The 15,648-nt window shown below is 40.0% G+C and overlaps 1 protein-coding gene across 1 annotated transcript; it reads right to left on the bottom strand.

Annotated features, from left to right (window-relative positions):
* Positions 1–844: 844 nt before the first annotated feature.
* Positions 845–1,803, bottom strand: LOC144614036 (olfactory receptor 1L4-like). Its single transcript, XM_078436140.2, has one exon. The coding sequence runs from the start codon at positions 1,775–1,777 to the stop codon at positions 845–847; it is 933 nt and encodes a 310-aa protein (XP_078292266.1). The 5' UTR covers positions 1,778–1,803.
* Positions 1,804–15,648: the final 13,845 nt, after the last annotated feature.

Below are 15,648 nucleotides of genomic sequence, written 5' to 3'. Positions count from 1 at the left end.
CATCTTTTCAGACTTACTCTCTCTGTTCTCAAATTGAACAAGCAGCATTGGAGTTTCTGCTATCCCTCAAACGCATTCCAGTACTTATTGCCTTTTCCTCTTTGTGTGGTTCCCACTGTTTAGAATGCTCTGTCCACTTGCTGCTCTATTGAACTTGCTCTGTCAATCCTTAAGGACATCCTTAAGGACAGTCTCAAGTTGTTATTCTAAGAAGTCATTCCAAATTCCCTACCGAATTCATGTAACTTCTTATTCTCAAAATGAATAGGACTTTGTAATTTCTTGAGTATTAGCCAAAGTCAAGTCCATAGAGGAGGGATTGGAAGACGCTTTATTGTACTTCAAGATAACTTTATTTATATAGGGGGCAGAAATAGCTTTCCTGAAATGTGGGTTCCTAGCAGCACTTGTCCTGGATTGTACATGTATTTGGTCAAGGTTTTTGATAGAAACTAAGTATTCTAGCTTCCCAGTCAGGGCTCTTATTTCTTTTCAACACTACCTTATTATTTTTAAAAAAATGTTTTTTAATGTTTGTTTACTTTTGAAGGAGAGACAGAGTGTGGGGTGGGTGGCAGAGAGTGAGGGAGACATAGAATCTGAAGCAGGCTCCAGGCTCTGAGCTGTCAGCACAGAGCCGGACGTGGGGTTCAAACCCACAAACTGCGAGATCATGACCTGAGCCGAAGTTGGATGCTCAACGGACTGAGCCACCCAGGCGCCTCTCAACACTACTTTAAATGACCTCTTAGTGTGTCATGTGAAAAAATGGATAGGAGGGAAAGATAACATGATCATTTCTTGGGTCATCTCCCAATTAAGACATTCCATCAATTTTTTCTTTCTATGAGTGAATTCTGTCCCTTAATTTCCTCAAACCCCTCTTCATATCTTTGTTCCTCAGACTATAGATGAAGGGGTTCAACATGGGTGTCACTACTGTGTACATGACTGTGGCTACCCGGTCTTTCACCACTGAGTACATGGACAGGGGCCTGAAATACACATAGGTGATACTCCCATAGAACAAGGCCACTACAGTGAGGTGGGAGCTACAGGTAGAGAAGGCCTTCCACTTGCCGGCTGCAGAGGGAATTCTGAGCACGGTGACGATGATTCGCAGGTAGGAGAAGAGAATGCACAGAAAGGGGGTCGCGATGACAGCCAGGGTCTCGGTCATGACCACAATCTGGCTGGAGGACGTGTCAGAGCAGGATAGCTTTAGCACAGGCTGGGTGTCACAAAAAAAGTGCTTAATGACATGGGAGGCACAGAAGGACAGGCGGGACATGAGTAGCACACGGAGCAGGGAGTGCAGGTGGGAGATGGTGCAAGAACCCAGCAGCATGAGGAGGCAGCGCCGTGGGTTCATAACCCTATTGTAATGGAAGGGGTGGCAGATGGCTACCAGCCGGTCTATGGCCATGGAGGCCAGCAGGTAACTGTCAGTGTTCCCACAGGCCATGAAGAAGTACATCTGGACCAGGCATCCCACGAAGGAGATAGCCTTTGTCTCTGACAGTAAATTCACCAGCATCTTGGGCACAATGACAGTTGTGAAGCAGATATCCATGAATGATAGGTTGCTGAGGAAAAAGTACATGGGGGTATGGAGTCGGGGGTCTGAGTGGATGGCCAGGATGATGAGTACGTTGCCCACCACGGTGACCAGGTACATGATGAGGAAGATGGCAAAGAGAGGTTTCTGTAGCTGAGGGTTGGAAGAGAGGCCCAGGAGGATAAAGCCTGAGTCACTGCTGTAGTTCTTGGTCTCCATGTCTGTGCCTTCCTGGACAGGGTGTGGAGAAGCATTTGGAGAGATGTAAAAGACAATTTCATCAATTCAGCTTCTTCCCTAATCCACAACCTAGAAAAATAATCTCTCTGCTTTTGTTAGAATTTCAAACACATTTACTTTAAGAAACTACTGAGATAGAGAGTAAAATCCAACAAGGAAAAAATAAAGAAAATTCCAGTTGCTTTCCCAACGAGAAACTAAAAGTGTGTCCCATGCTTCTTAGGAACTTCTAGGTAGCCTAATGTGTGTGAGTTCTTCTCAAAAATTTTAAAACGATATTCTTCTTAGGTGGTTTCCTGAACAACTCCTTATACTCTTTTTTCCTTCATGTCCCAGGGGAAGAGGCTGCTGAGTTCCACCTTGAATCAGGATGCTTTCATACAAGGGGTTTCCATGAATTAGGTCCTCTCATTAGGAGTCTCTCCTACTCATAGGACCAGAGGTGGTAGTAGTAGTAATGGGGATGGGACAAAAGTGAGCATCAAATGTCATCAGTGCTCCTTGGTATCCACAGAAGTCCGATGAGACTTGCTTAGTCTTCATAGCAAAATTTGCTTACTGTTTATTTAAGTATTTTTGTTTGGCCAATATGATTCAGATACTTGAAGTTTTAGAAAAGGATGCCAGTCAAAATAGGAATACTACCATGGATAGCCCATGTTATTGTGGTTAGTTTTAAAATATGTTAATTTTTCTGATTAAAAGACTATGAAGTCTTCATTCTAAACCTTCAAATATTATTGAAATAGAAGACTTTGAATGTAAGTCCCTTTCTTACCAATATCATGGTAAGAAACACACATAAAAAGATATGGTCATTTTGTGCAGTGATGGAGGAGTTAACCAACTTTATTGTGGTGGTCATTTCAGAATGTGTAAGTGCATCACATCACCATCTTGTACACCTTAAACTTACAAAATGTTATGTGTCCGTTATATTTCAGTAAGGCTAGAAAAAAGTCAATTTTCTCAATTAATAAAGATCAGTGCATGTGTAATAACACCCCAAAAGCATTTTTTGAAGTGTCAAAGTCATTTATACAAAGATATTTATGGCATCAAATTCAAACTCAAAAGAATTTTTAATGGGACTTGAGAAGGTCATTCTAAAACTCATCTAGAAGAGTAAGTGGCTAATGAAAGAGAAAATAATTTTGAAAAAATTAGAATTTCAGAGAAGTTTTCTAACCAAAAGTCAAAGTCCATAACAATGAGAAACAGTAAGATAATAGTACACACAGAGAAAAACAAATGAAGGGTCAACATAAAGAATTCTGTATACCTGTGTTTATACATGTTTACAGATCTTAATCTACGTAGAAATTAATATATAATATTTATCTCATAGCAATGAAAAATGGATGAACTATTAAATAAGAGATTTGATATTTATGTCAATTGGCTGCAGCTTTTGAAAAGAGAAGACTAGATTTATATCTTAACACACATAGAAATAATTCTATATGAATGAACAAACTAAAAGTAAAAACAAAATCCAAACCATAAAGTAAGTATAAGCTAAAAAGGAGTATATATTTATGGTCTCAGGACAAGGATGCCATTCCAAGTAAGAAAAAAATGTAGAGGTATAAATAAAAAATACTGTACTCAAATATTTGATAATTACATAATAAGTAAAGCTGAAATATACACCAATGACTCAGGGAGAGAGAAGAAATAACAACCAACACTACAGAAAAAACAAAAAATTATAAGAGAATATTATGAAAAACTATTTGCCAACCTGGAAAACTATTTGGACAACCTAGAAGAAATGGATAAATTCCTAGAAACATATAAATCATCAAAACTGCAGCAGGAAGAAGTAGAAAACTTGAACAGACTGATAACCTGCAAAGAAATTTAATCAGTAATCAAAAAACTCCAACAAAGCAAAGTCCTAGACCAGATGGCTTCACAGGTGAATTCTGCGAAACATTTTAAGAAGAGTTAATACCAATTCCTCTGAAACTATCCCCTCCCCCCAAAAAATAGAAAAGGACGGAAAACTTCCGGATTCATTCTGTGAGGCAAGCATTACCCTGATACCAAAACAGCTAAAGATACAACAAAAAGAGAACTGCAGGCCAATATCCCTAATGAACATAGATACAAAAATCTCAATAAAATGCTAGCAAACTGAACCCTACAATACATTAAAAGAATCAGTTGCATTTCTATACACCAAAAATAAAGCAACAGAAATCAAGAAATTGATCCCATTTGCAATTGCACCAAGAACCATAAAATACCTAGGAATAAGACTAACCAATGATGTAAAAGATATGTATGCTGAAAACTATAGAAAATTTATGAAGGAAATTGAAGACACAAAGAAATGGAAAAACATTCCGTGCCCATGGATTGGAAGAACAAATATTGTTAAAATGTCAACACTACCCAAAGAAATCTATAAATTCGATTCAATCCCAATCAAAATTGCACTGGCATTCTTCTCAAAGCTAGAACAAACAATCCTAAAATTTGTATGGAACCCCACAAGACCTCGAATAGCCAAAGTTATGTTAAAAAAGAAAACCAAAGCAGGAGGCATCACAATCCTGGACTTTAGCATCTACTACAAGGCTATAATCATCAAGACAGTATGGTTCTGGCACAAGAAAAGACACATAGACCAATGGAATAGAATAGAGAACCCAGAGTTGGACCTACAAATGTATGGCCAACTAATCTTTGACAAAGCAGGAAAGAGTATCCAAAGGAAAAAAGAGTCTCTTTAGCAAAGGGTGCTGGGAGAACTGGACAGCAACATGCAGAAGAATGAAACTAGACCACTTTCTTACACCATTAACAAAAATAAACTCAAAAGGGATGAAAGACCTAAATGTGAGCCAGGAAACTATCAAAACTGGCAATAATATCTTTGACCTCAGCCGCCGCAATTTCTCGCTCAACACGTCTATGGAGGCAAGGGAAATAAAAGAAAAAATGAACTATTGAACCTCATCAAGATAAAAACCTTCTACACTGTAAAGGAAACAATCAATAAAACTAAAAGGCAACCAATGGAATGGGAGAAGATATTTGCAACTGACATATTTGATAAAGGGTTAGTATCCAAAATCTATAAAGAACTTACCAAACCCAACACCTAAAAAACAAAAAATCCAGTGAAGAAATGGGAAGAAGACATGAATAGACACTTTTCCAAAGAAGACATCCAGATGGCAAACAGACACATGAAAAGATGCTCAACATCACTCATCATTAGGGAAATACAAATCAAGACCACATTGAGATACCACCTCACACTGGTCAGAGTGGCTAAAATTGACAACCCAGGAAACAACAGGTGTTGGTGACGATGTGAAGAAACAGGAACCTTCTTGCATTGTTGGTGGGAATGCAAACTGGTGCAGCCACTTTGGAAAGCAGTTTGGAGGTTCCTCAAAAAATTAAAAATATAAGTACCCTACAACCCAGGAATAGTGCTACTAGGAATTTATCCAAAGGATACAGGAGTGCTGATTCATAGGGGCAGATGTACCCCAGTGTTTATAGCAGTACTTTCAACAATAGCCAAATTGTGGAAAGAGCCCAAATGTCCATCAACTGATGAATGGATAAAGAAGATGTGGTTTATATATACAATGGAATACTACTTGGCAATGAGAAAGAATGAAATCATACCATTTGCAACAACATGGATGGAACTGGAGGTTATTATGCTAAGTGAAATAAGTCCGTCAGAGAAAGACAGATATATGTTTTCACTCATATGTGGAACATGAGAAACTTAACAAAAGACCATGAGGGAAGGAAAGTGGAAAAAATAGTTTTAAACAGAGAGGGAGGCAAACCATAAGAGACTCGTACATACAGAGAACAAACTGAGGGTGATGGGGGTTGGTGCAGGAGGGGGGAGATCAGTGATGGACATTGAGGAGGGCACTTGTTGGGATGAGCAGTGGGTGTTGTATATAAGTGATTAATCACAGGAATCTACCCCCAAAACCAAGAGCACACAGTGTATACACTGTATGTTAGCTAACTTGACAATAAATTATATGTATAAATTTTTTTAATGCCAGAAAAAAAAATGAAAGAATCATTCATGACAGTCAAGTGGGTTTTTTTCCCCTATGTTGCAAGGGTAGTTCAATATTCAAAAATCAATCAATGTGATACACTACATTAATAAAGGATAAGAACCACATGATGATTTCAATAGATGCAGAAAAAGCATTTGACAAAGTACAACATCCATTCATGATAAAAACCTGCAACTAAGTGGGTTTAGAGGGAATATACCTCAACATCATAAAGGCCATATATGAAAAACCCACAGCTAATATCATCCTCAATGTGGAAAAATGGAGAGTTTTTCTTCCATGGTCAGAAACAAGACAGGGATGATACATTCATCACAGTTATTCAAAATAGTACTGATAGTTTTAGCTACAGCAGTCAGACAAGAAAAAGAAATAAAAGGCATCCAAATCAGCAAAGAAGAAGTCAAACTTTCACTATTTGCAGATGACATGATAGTCTATATAGAAAGCCCAAAGACTCCCCCACAAATCTGCTAGAGCTGAACAGTGAATTCAGTAAATTTTCAGGATACAAAATTAACATACAGGAATGAGTTGCATTTCTATAAAGCAATAACGAAGTAACACAAAGAGAAATTAAGGGATTGACCCCATTTAGGATTGCACCAAAAACAATGAGATACCTAGGAATAAACCTAACCAAAGAGGTGAAGATCTGTACTCTGAAAATTATAAAACATTGATGAAAGAAATTGAAGAGGACACAAAGAAATGGAAAGTCATTCCATGCTCATGGATTGGGAGAACAAATATTGTTAAAATATCTATACTACCCAAAGAAACCTACACATTTAATGCAAGCCCTATTAAAATACCAACAGCATTTTTCACAGAGTGAGAACAAACAATCCTATAATTTGTATGGAACCACAAAGGGCTCTGAATAGCCAAAACAGCCTTGAAAAAGAAAAGCAAAGCTGGAGACATCACCATTCCAAACTTCAAGTTCTACTACAGCTTTAATCAAAACAGTATGGTACTTGCATAAAAATAGACACAGGGGTGCCTGCGTGGCTCAATTGGTTAAGTGTCAGACTCTTGATTTCAGCTCAGGTCATGATCTCACAATTCACGAGTTTGAGGCCTGCATCGGGCTGTGAGCTGACAGTGTGAGCCTGCTTGGGATTCTCTCTCTCAGCCCCTCTCTAACTTGTGTGCACACTCTCTGTCTCTCATTCTCAAAAATAAATAAACTTAAAAAACATTAGACACATAGATCAATAAACAGTATAGAAAACCCAGCAATGAATCCACAACTATATGGTCCTTTATACTTTGACAAAGCAGGAAAGAATATCCAATGGGGAAAAGTCTCTTCAACAAATGGCATTGGGAAAACTGAGCAGAAACTTGCAAAAGAATTATATTGTGTATATTATGCTATACACAAAAATAAATTCAAAATGGATGGAAGACCTAAGTGGGAGACCTGAAACCAGAAAAACCCTAGAGGAGAACACAGGCAGTAACTTCTTAGACATCAGCCTTAGCAACTTCTTTCTAGATATGTCTCCTAGGGAAGGGAAGCAAAAGCAAAAATAAACTATTAGGACTACATCAGAATTAAAAGCTTCTACACAGCAAAGGAAACAATCAACAAAACCAAAAGGTAACCTATGAATGGGAGAAGATATTTGCGAATGACCTATCTGGCAAAGGAATCTATAAAGAACTTATAAAACTGAACACCAAAAGATACATTATCCAATTAAAATACGGGCAGAAGACATAAAGAAACATTTCTCCAAGAAAGATATATTGATGGCCAACAGACACATGAAAGGTGCTCAACATCAGTCATCGTGAGGGAAATGCAAATCACAACTACAATGAGATATCACCTCACACCTGTCAGAATGGCTACAATCAACAACACAGGAAACCACAGGTGTTAGCAAGGGTGTGTAGAAAGGGGATGTAGTAAGGGTGTGTAGTAAGGCACCTCATACACTGTTGGTGGGAATGCAAAATGGTATAGCCAGTGTGGAAAACATTATGGAATTCCCTCAAAAAGTTAAAATAGAATTACCCCATAATCAAGCCATTGCACTACTAGGTATTGACTCAAAGAATACAAAAATACTTATTCAAAGGAACACATGCACCTCAATGTTTATAGCAGCATTACCTACAATAGCCAAATTATGGAAAGAACTAAAATGTCCATCAACTGATGAATGGATAAAGAAGATATATACTATACACACACACACACACACACACGTGCATGCGCGCGAATATACAATGGAATAGATATACAATGGAATATTACTCAGCCGTCAAAAAGAATGAAATCTTACCATTTGTAACTATGTGGATGCAGGTAGAGAGTATTATGTTAGGCAAAATAATTTAACCAGATAAAGACAAATACCATATTTCAAATGTTGTGTTTTATCTACCCTAAGTGATGCTATCGCACCTGTTCCCCAAGCCATACAGATGTGGTAGAGAACAAAGCTAGTGTGGTCTCTGCAACTGAAGACCTTTTACTGCCCAGTGCTTTATGACTCCTGCTGACCCACTCCTTTTCTCCCTTCTTTGCTCCCACACATTGGGACCTTTTCAATTTACTTTTTTCTTTTCCCTTTTTGCCTCCCATCCCATGAAGCCATGTGCTCACCCATGTTCCCTGTCTTCAGAGAGGAACAGTTGTAGGAGACTTTGGCCCTCAGTGCTGTCACATTGTGAGAAAACAGCAACTCTCTCCTTTTGCACCATCAGTACTTGACCTTCGAATCTCTCGTGGGTCAGGTTCTTAGAAACCCAGCTTGTCCCTGACTACCCTTTTCCCACTTCCAGCAGAGAGGCAAACGGACATGGAGCCCCTTGAACAGATATGTCTTGCTTAGGGAACCTGCAGAGCCCTTTCTAGGCATGTTCCTTCTCTTCAATTGTCTGAAATCCCTTCTTTATGCCCAATTTTCACTCTAGTGTCAGATTGGAGCTTGACCCAGCCATTCCCAGCCATTAAATTACAGATTCCAAGGCAAGTGGACACTTGAAATATGCCCACTGGGTTCTTTTTCACGAATAATTGTCTTCCGTCTGTTTCAACATACCTTTGGTATCCATCTGATCGACCAGAAGTGCTTCAAGTGGGACTTTGGCTGAAACCCAGTGTAGTGTCCCTCTGCTGGGCTGACAGTGCCTCACCCCGATGTCTCCTACTGGAGACACCCACTTCATCGAGCCCCTTCCCGTGGATACTCTCAGTCACGGTCATACAGTAGTGAGCAGTGACACAGTGCTCAGGTGTGCCAGACCCTGTTCCAGGAATTTTATGTACATTAAGTCATTTAGTCTTTACAGTACCCCCATTTTACAGATAATGAAAGTGAGGTAGAAGCACTTGAAGTGACTTGGCTAAGTCCACACAGCTAGAGGGTGTGGAGTCCAGCTTCAGAATGTGTGCTCTTACCCCCTGCATTATCCTCGTTTTCTCGTTCACTTGTCTCCTGCCTTTGAGATGGAGGAGAGAAGATGGGATTAGGAAAAGAGAGGAAGATCATATGAAGATGTTGACCCCAGGTTCTGTTCCCAAGGACCCCTCAGCCTGCCTACCTGTGGGCTTGACAGAGGAGGTTCAGGGTCCTGATCAGACTAGGGGGTTTTCCAGGGGATTAAGGTCAGGCTCTGAATCTGGGAAGAGCAGGTGAGGGGAAATGCAGATCTGGTTTCAGGAACGTGCTGTTTCCTCTCTCTACCTACAGTGGGCATTGGTGATAGAAAGGGTGACCCAGGGGCCTGTCCTCCGTGCATGTCAGTGCCTTGTGGGGATTGGCCCTGTGGGCTTCCCAGGAGAGGAGAACATTACTGATGTCCTCACTGAGCTCTGTGTGCAGGAGCTTGGTGGGAACCTGGCCTCTGGAGGTGCAGCCTCATATACCCAGGAAGGGAATTAGGGCCTTGCAGCAACACAGGTGATGTTTCATGCACATGTATGTGAAACATGTACACTAACATGTACGTTCTTGCACATATGAATGCTGTGTACATACATGTGCTCTTTGTGCAAGTCTCTGTGTAGCTTCTGTGTGCCTACCTGGAGGGAGAGGTGGGGTGATGGCTTCTAATGTCTCTGAAGTTCTATGTCTGTATGTGTGTCTGTATCTATGTGAAAATGTGGTGTTAGGGCAAGGGATTAAAATATAGGCTCTGGAGACAGAGGGAATAGATTCAGATGCTGGCTGTTTCTTGTAAACTGTGTGAGCTTTTGCAAACTTAGACACATTTTTTTTAAGTTTTTATTTTAGTTCCAGTTAGTTAATATTCAGGGTTATATTAGTTTCAAGTGTACAGTATAGCAATTCAACACTTCCATTCCTCACGCTGTGCTCATCATGATAAGTGAGCTTCTTGAGCCCCATCTCCGCCTCCCCTGGAAACTGTTAGTTTGTTCTCTATAATTAAGAGTTTGTTTCTCGCTTTGTCTGTCTGTTATTTATTTCCCTTTGCTCATTTGTTTTGTTTCTTAAATTCCACATATGAGTTAAATTATATGCTATTTGTCTTTCTCTGACTGACTTATTTCACTTAGCATAATACTCTAGCTCCATCCATGTCATTGCAAATGCTAAGATTTCATTTTTTGATGGGTGAGTAATATTCCAGTGTGTGTGTGTGTGTGTGTGTGTGTGTGTGTGTGTGTGTATGTGTGTATATCTCACAACTTATTTTTTTAACGTTTTTAAAAGTTTATTTATTTATTTTGAGAGTGAGAGAGACAGAGAGAGTGCTCAAACAGGGGAGGGTAGAGAGAGAGGGACAAAGAGAGAATCCCAAGCAGGCTCTACATTGTCAGCACAAAGCCCGATGCGGGGCTTGACCCATGAGGCATGAGATCATGATCCAAACTGAAACCAAGAGTAGGAGGCTTAACCAACTGAGCCACTCACAACTTCTTTATCCATTAGTTGATGAATACTTGGGTTATTTCCATATTTTGGCTATTGTGGATAATGCTGCTATAAATAAACAGGTGCATATATCCCTTTGAATTGTATCCTTTGGGTAAACACCTGGTAGTGCAATTGCTGGATTGTTGGGTAGTTCTATTTTTAACTTTTTGGGGAACCTCCATAATGTTTTCTAAAGTGGCACACCAGTTTGCATTCCCAGCAATAATGCAAGAGGGTTCCCCTTTCTCCACATCGTTACCAATACCTGTTGTTTCTTGTGTTTTTGATTTTACCCATTCTGACAGTTGTGAAGTGATATTTCATTGTCATTTTGATTTGTATTTCCCTTATGATCAATGATGTTGAGCATCTGTTCATGTGTCCGTTGGCCAGCTAATGTCTTTGGAAAAATGTCTGTTCATGTCTTCTGTTTTTAATGGATTTTTCACATTTTGGGTTTTGTTTATTGTTTCCAGATAGTTTTTTAAATTTTTTCCTTTAATAGACTTAATTGTTTTAGGGCAGTTTCGGGTTCACAGCAAAATTGATCACATAGTCCAGAAGTTCCCACATACTTGTAAGCCCTCGTACATGCACAGACCTCCAAATTGTCAACATCCCCAGCAGGGTGCTACAGTTGTCATAACTGATGAACTATAACGACACATCGTCATCACTCATCCACAGTTTACATTGGGGTTCACTCTTGCTGTTGTACATTCTACGGGTTTTGACAAATGTATATTGACACCATGATAGTATCAGAGAGAGTAGTTTCACTGGTCCTAAAGTCCTTGGTGTTCCAGCTGTTCATTCCTCCCTCCCTCTGCGCCCTGCAAGCACCAATGTTTTTACTGTCTCCATAGTTTTACCTTTTTCAGAATGTTATATAATGGAATCAGATGGCTTGTAGCCTTTTCAGACTGGCTTCTTTCATTTAGTAATATGTGTTTAAGTTTCCTCCCTGTGTTTTCCAGACTTGATGGCTCATCTCTTTTTTGCACTTAATAATATTTGATTGTTTTGATGTACCACTGTTTCTTTAGCCACTCACCCATTGAAAGATATATATTTAAAAATAGAGTTAATTTTATTATTACATGGGGAATGCAAAAGTCTTATTCTTCCACGTGATGCAGTCTTCTGTTTTGTGTGTGTTACTTCAGTTCTCAAGCCCCGCTTCTATCTCGGGTTCCCAGTTTTATAGTGGCTCCATGAGGGCCCTGTGTATGGGCACTGTGTTCCACTTCACAAGCGAGGCAGAGTAGTCCTCTGACTTGCCAAAGTCACTGTTAGGGTGGGGCTGGCATGGGAGCCTGTTCTTATGGTTCCTTACTTGGTTTCCTCTGATATAGTAGCAGAATACCGCCTCCCTAACAAGGGGCAGGTGTTAGGTGGCTGAGGGCAGGGCTTGGTGGTGGTGGATGGATTTCCATGAAGGGAATCTAAAACCCCTAAGCATGCCAGTGGGAATCTGAGAGCTGACCATGGTAAAGTGGTTTGGGACTGGGTCTTCAGTTTCTTCATGCCTGTGTATAGCTGGCTGACTTCATCTTTGTCTTTTGAACCTCCTCATTTCCAAAAACCCTTGTCATTTCTGTTTTGTGCAGCAAGCCCAGGGTTACCTATGATGCAGATCAGTAGGACTCTGGCTCGGATGAAACGAGTTTCTGGGGACGCCCCTAAGAATGACTTTATGATATGTGTCTGGAATTCCTGACACATCCAGAAACAATGGCTCTGAGAACACTTCTCCTGTGCAGGGAATGCAGTGGCTCTGGACAAGCTCAGTGCTGTTTGTATTTATAGTTATACACCAGGTTCCACCCTAAGTAGCTCATTTGCTTCCTCCATGTGCAAGTTCTGCTGATGGGACATCTCCTGGAGAAGGCTTGTCTGGAAGGAGATTCTTCTGCTGTGGGGGGAAATGCATCCATATCCTCATCTCTTGAACCTTCTACTCTTGGATTATATGACTTCTCGTTTTCAGTCTTCTTTGCTAATATCTTCTCTCTCAGACTCTTCAACGTCAGAAATACTCAGCACTCTTTTCCAGTCCTCCTTAGCCTTCATGTTTCACATCCCTCGTAGTTTATGTCATTCACTCTGATACACAGATAAACTATGTCCAAGGAACTCAATTTTCCTTAGCTCAGTATTGAGCAAAATCTTCAACATTTACATATATGTAATGAGATTCCAGTAGAAGACCCACAACATTTCCTGTCACAGTTTGCTCATTAAACGACATGCCTCTACTATTATTCTACTATCACATTCAACCAGCCTCACAATATGTGGGAGAAGGAACTGTCAAGGGGTTTCCCATCTAATCCAAGAACCATGTAGAAGCTTTCCCCCTGACTTGGCAAGGTATTCATAAGGCCCATATAGACCTTTCATCTGCCTATATGTACTTTCAGAAAAGATTTATTTTATTCTTACCAATGTTTATTAGGTAATTTCCAAGTTCACCCTATGCTCCCTGGTTTGGATAGCAAAAATATGATTAAAGTCCTTTGATAGCATCTGTTCACATCAGCTCACTCCTTCTAAAGGGTGGCAGGATATCTTGTCGAAACTGCCTTCTATTCTGACAGAGACAGCACTCTAGCTGTGTCTGAGAAGATTAGGACTAACCTGGGGGCCAGATTGGTAACTCTCCTCAATGTATTATATCATGGCCACTTGTCATCTACTTTATAGAACACCTGTAGGATTATACATAAAAGATCTTGATTTCTTAGTGACCATGTGCTGTTGAGAAAAAGGAGTGTGGGACTGATGGCAGAGTGGAATCAGAAAAATAATATGTTCAGTTGCCTGGGACCCAGTGACTTAATTTCATTTAGAAATTACCTGAAGATATATTTAATGAATTTATTCCATATATGCCAGGCATTCCTCACATTCTCAAGTGGCTGTGCTTAGTTAAAACTGTGGCACAAAAATAGAGAAAGTAGAAAGCCTACAGAAATCCTAGGCCAGCGTCCCCAAAACTGAGTGACTGGTGGGATATAGTGATGAAAACCAGGTATGTCTGTATAAGATGAAGGCAATTGCAACCTGAGTTCATTTCCTGGATTTCTAGTTGCTTTCTGATCACTTGAAGAGGAAGCAATAACAGCAGTGGCAGGGACCTTAATGTTGGGCTCTCGGTGGCCCTGTGTTCCATAAGGCCACCATACACCTCTTGTTATATTTCTTTTTTTTTTTGTAAACATGAGATTTTTTTTTTTTTAATTTTTTTTTTTTCAACGTTTTTTTTAAATTTTATTTTTGGGACAGAGAGAGACAGAGCATGAACGGGGGAGGGGCAGAGAGAGAGGGAGACACAGAATCGGAAACAGGCTCCAGGCTCCGAGCCATCAGCCCAGAGCCTGACGCGGGGCTCGAACTCACGGACCGCGAGATCGTGACCTGGCTGAAGTCGGACGCTTAACCGACTGCGCCACCCAGGCGCCCCTCTTGTTATATTTCTAAGGCTAAGGTCTGATATTCAACTTAAACTCCAGCCATCAACAAGCTTATGATTAGTAAAGGCCGCTGGTTGTTAAAACTTGGTGAAATAATTGAGGCTAAAGGACTCCAGAGACAGTATTCAATTTTATGTTATTTTTGTTATTGAAATTGATAATCAGGAACACTGATTAAGCAACACATTCATACGTTTGTATTTGTGTGTTATTAGAGTTGTGTAGTAGTCATTAAATCTGTTCATCAGATAATATTGGGTCTCCGTTTGACAAATTCACTGTTGAATTGTGCCTCCTGGCTCCCTTGTGTTTGGGAGGGGTCTTGAGATTAGTTGTTGACAGTGAGTTGTAGGCACAAGTGGTGTGAGTCACTTCCAGACCAGAGTTTTTCGATGCCGGTGGAAAATCTTCAAGAGTTTTCCTCAGCTTCTCATAGAGTGATGATGAATGTTTACAATGGCATCTGCTCTATCAGCTTTGGCCACTGAACATTTAAAATGAGCAGCACCCTACTACTTCTCAATGGTGAACATGCAGTGTGATTACAAACTAATCCTTTGGTTTCAGGGTCCAACGATTTTGAGATTGTTTCCTCAGTGCAATCTCGCTTATCCTGACTAATACACACATTGCTTTCTTCCAGAATATAAAGGGCATTTCTGTGAGGATCATGGACATGTGGACAAAGGCAGAGTAAGAGGGAAAGGAAAAGGAGTCAAGTGCTGAGAATTCACTGTGAGGACTCCATGGTTTTGGTGGGGGCACTAAATCTGCTTTGTAGATTCTTCCATCTTTCCAGCCTTATTCTTTCTGTTCTCAAATTGAACAAGTGGCATTGGAGTTTCTGCTATCCCTCAAACACATTCCAGTGTTTATTGCCTCTTCCTCTTTGTATGGTTCCCACTATTTGAAATGCTCTCTGTCCATTTCCTACTCTATTGAACTTTGCTCTGTCAAAATCAATACATCTTAAGTGTGATCTTAGGTCATTATCCCAAGAAGTCTTTTCCAATTCCCTACCAAATTCATGTAATTTCTTATCCTCAAAATGAATAGGACTTTTTAATTTCTTGAATACTAGCCAAAGTAAAGCCCATAGAGGAGGGATTTGGAGATGCTTTATTGCCCTTCAAAATAGCTTTAATTTTATAGGGGGCAAAAATGGTTTTCCTGAAATGTGTATTCCTAGCAGCATTTGTCCTGGGATTACACATATATTTGGCCAATGTTATTGATAGAAACTAAGTGTTCTAGCTTTAAGGCCAGGGCTCTTACTGCTTTTCAACACTACCTTCTATGACCTTTTTGAGTGTCATGTGAAAAATGGGTAGTAAAGAAAGATGATGTGACCATTTCTTGGGTCATCTCCCATTTAAACTGTTCCATCTATTTTTTTCATT

The sequence above is a fragment of the Panthera onca genome, chromosome D4 (assembly GCF_046562875.1).
Source record: "Panthera onca isolate mPanOnc1 chromosome D4, mPanOnc1 haplotype 2, whole genome shotgun sequence".
NCBI classification, from domain to species: domain Eukaryota; kingdom Metazoa; phylum Chordata; class Mammalia; order Carnivora; family Felidae; genus Panthera; species Panthera onca.
The sequence above is the reverse complement of the archived record's forward strand: the minus strand, read 5'-3'. Positions and strand labels throughout refer to the sequence as shown.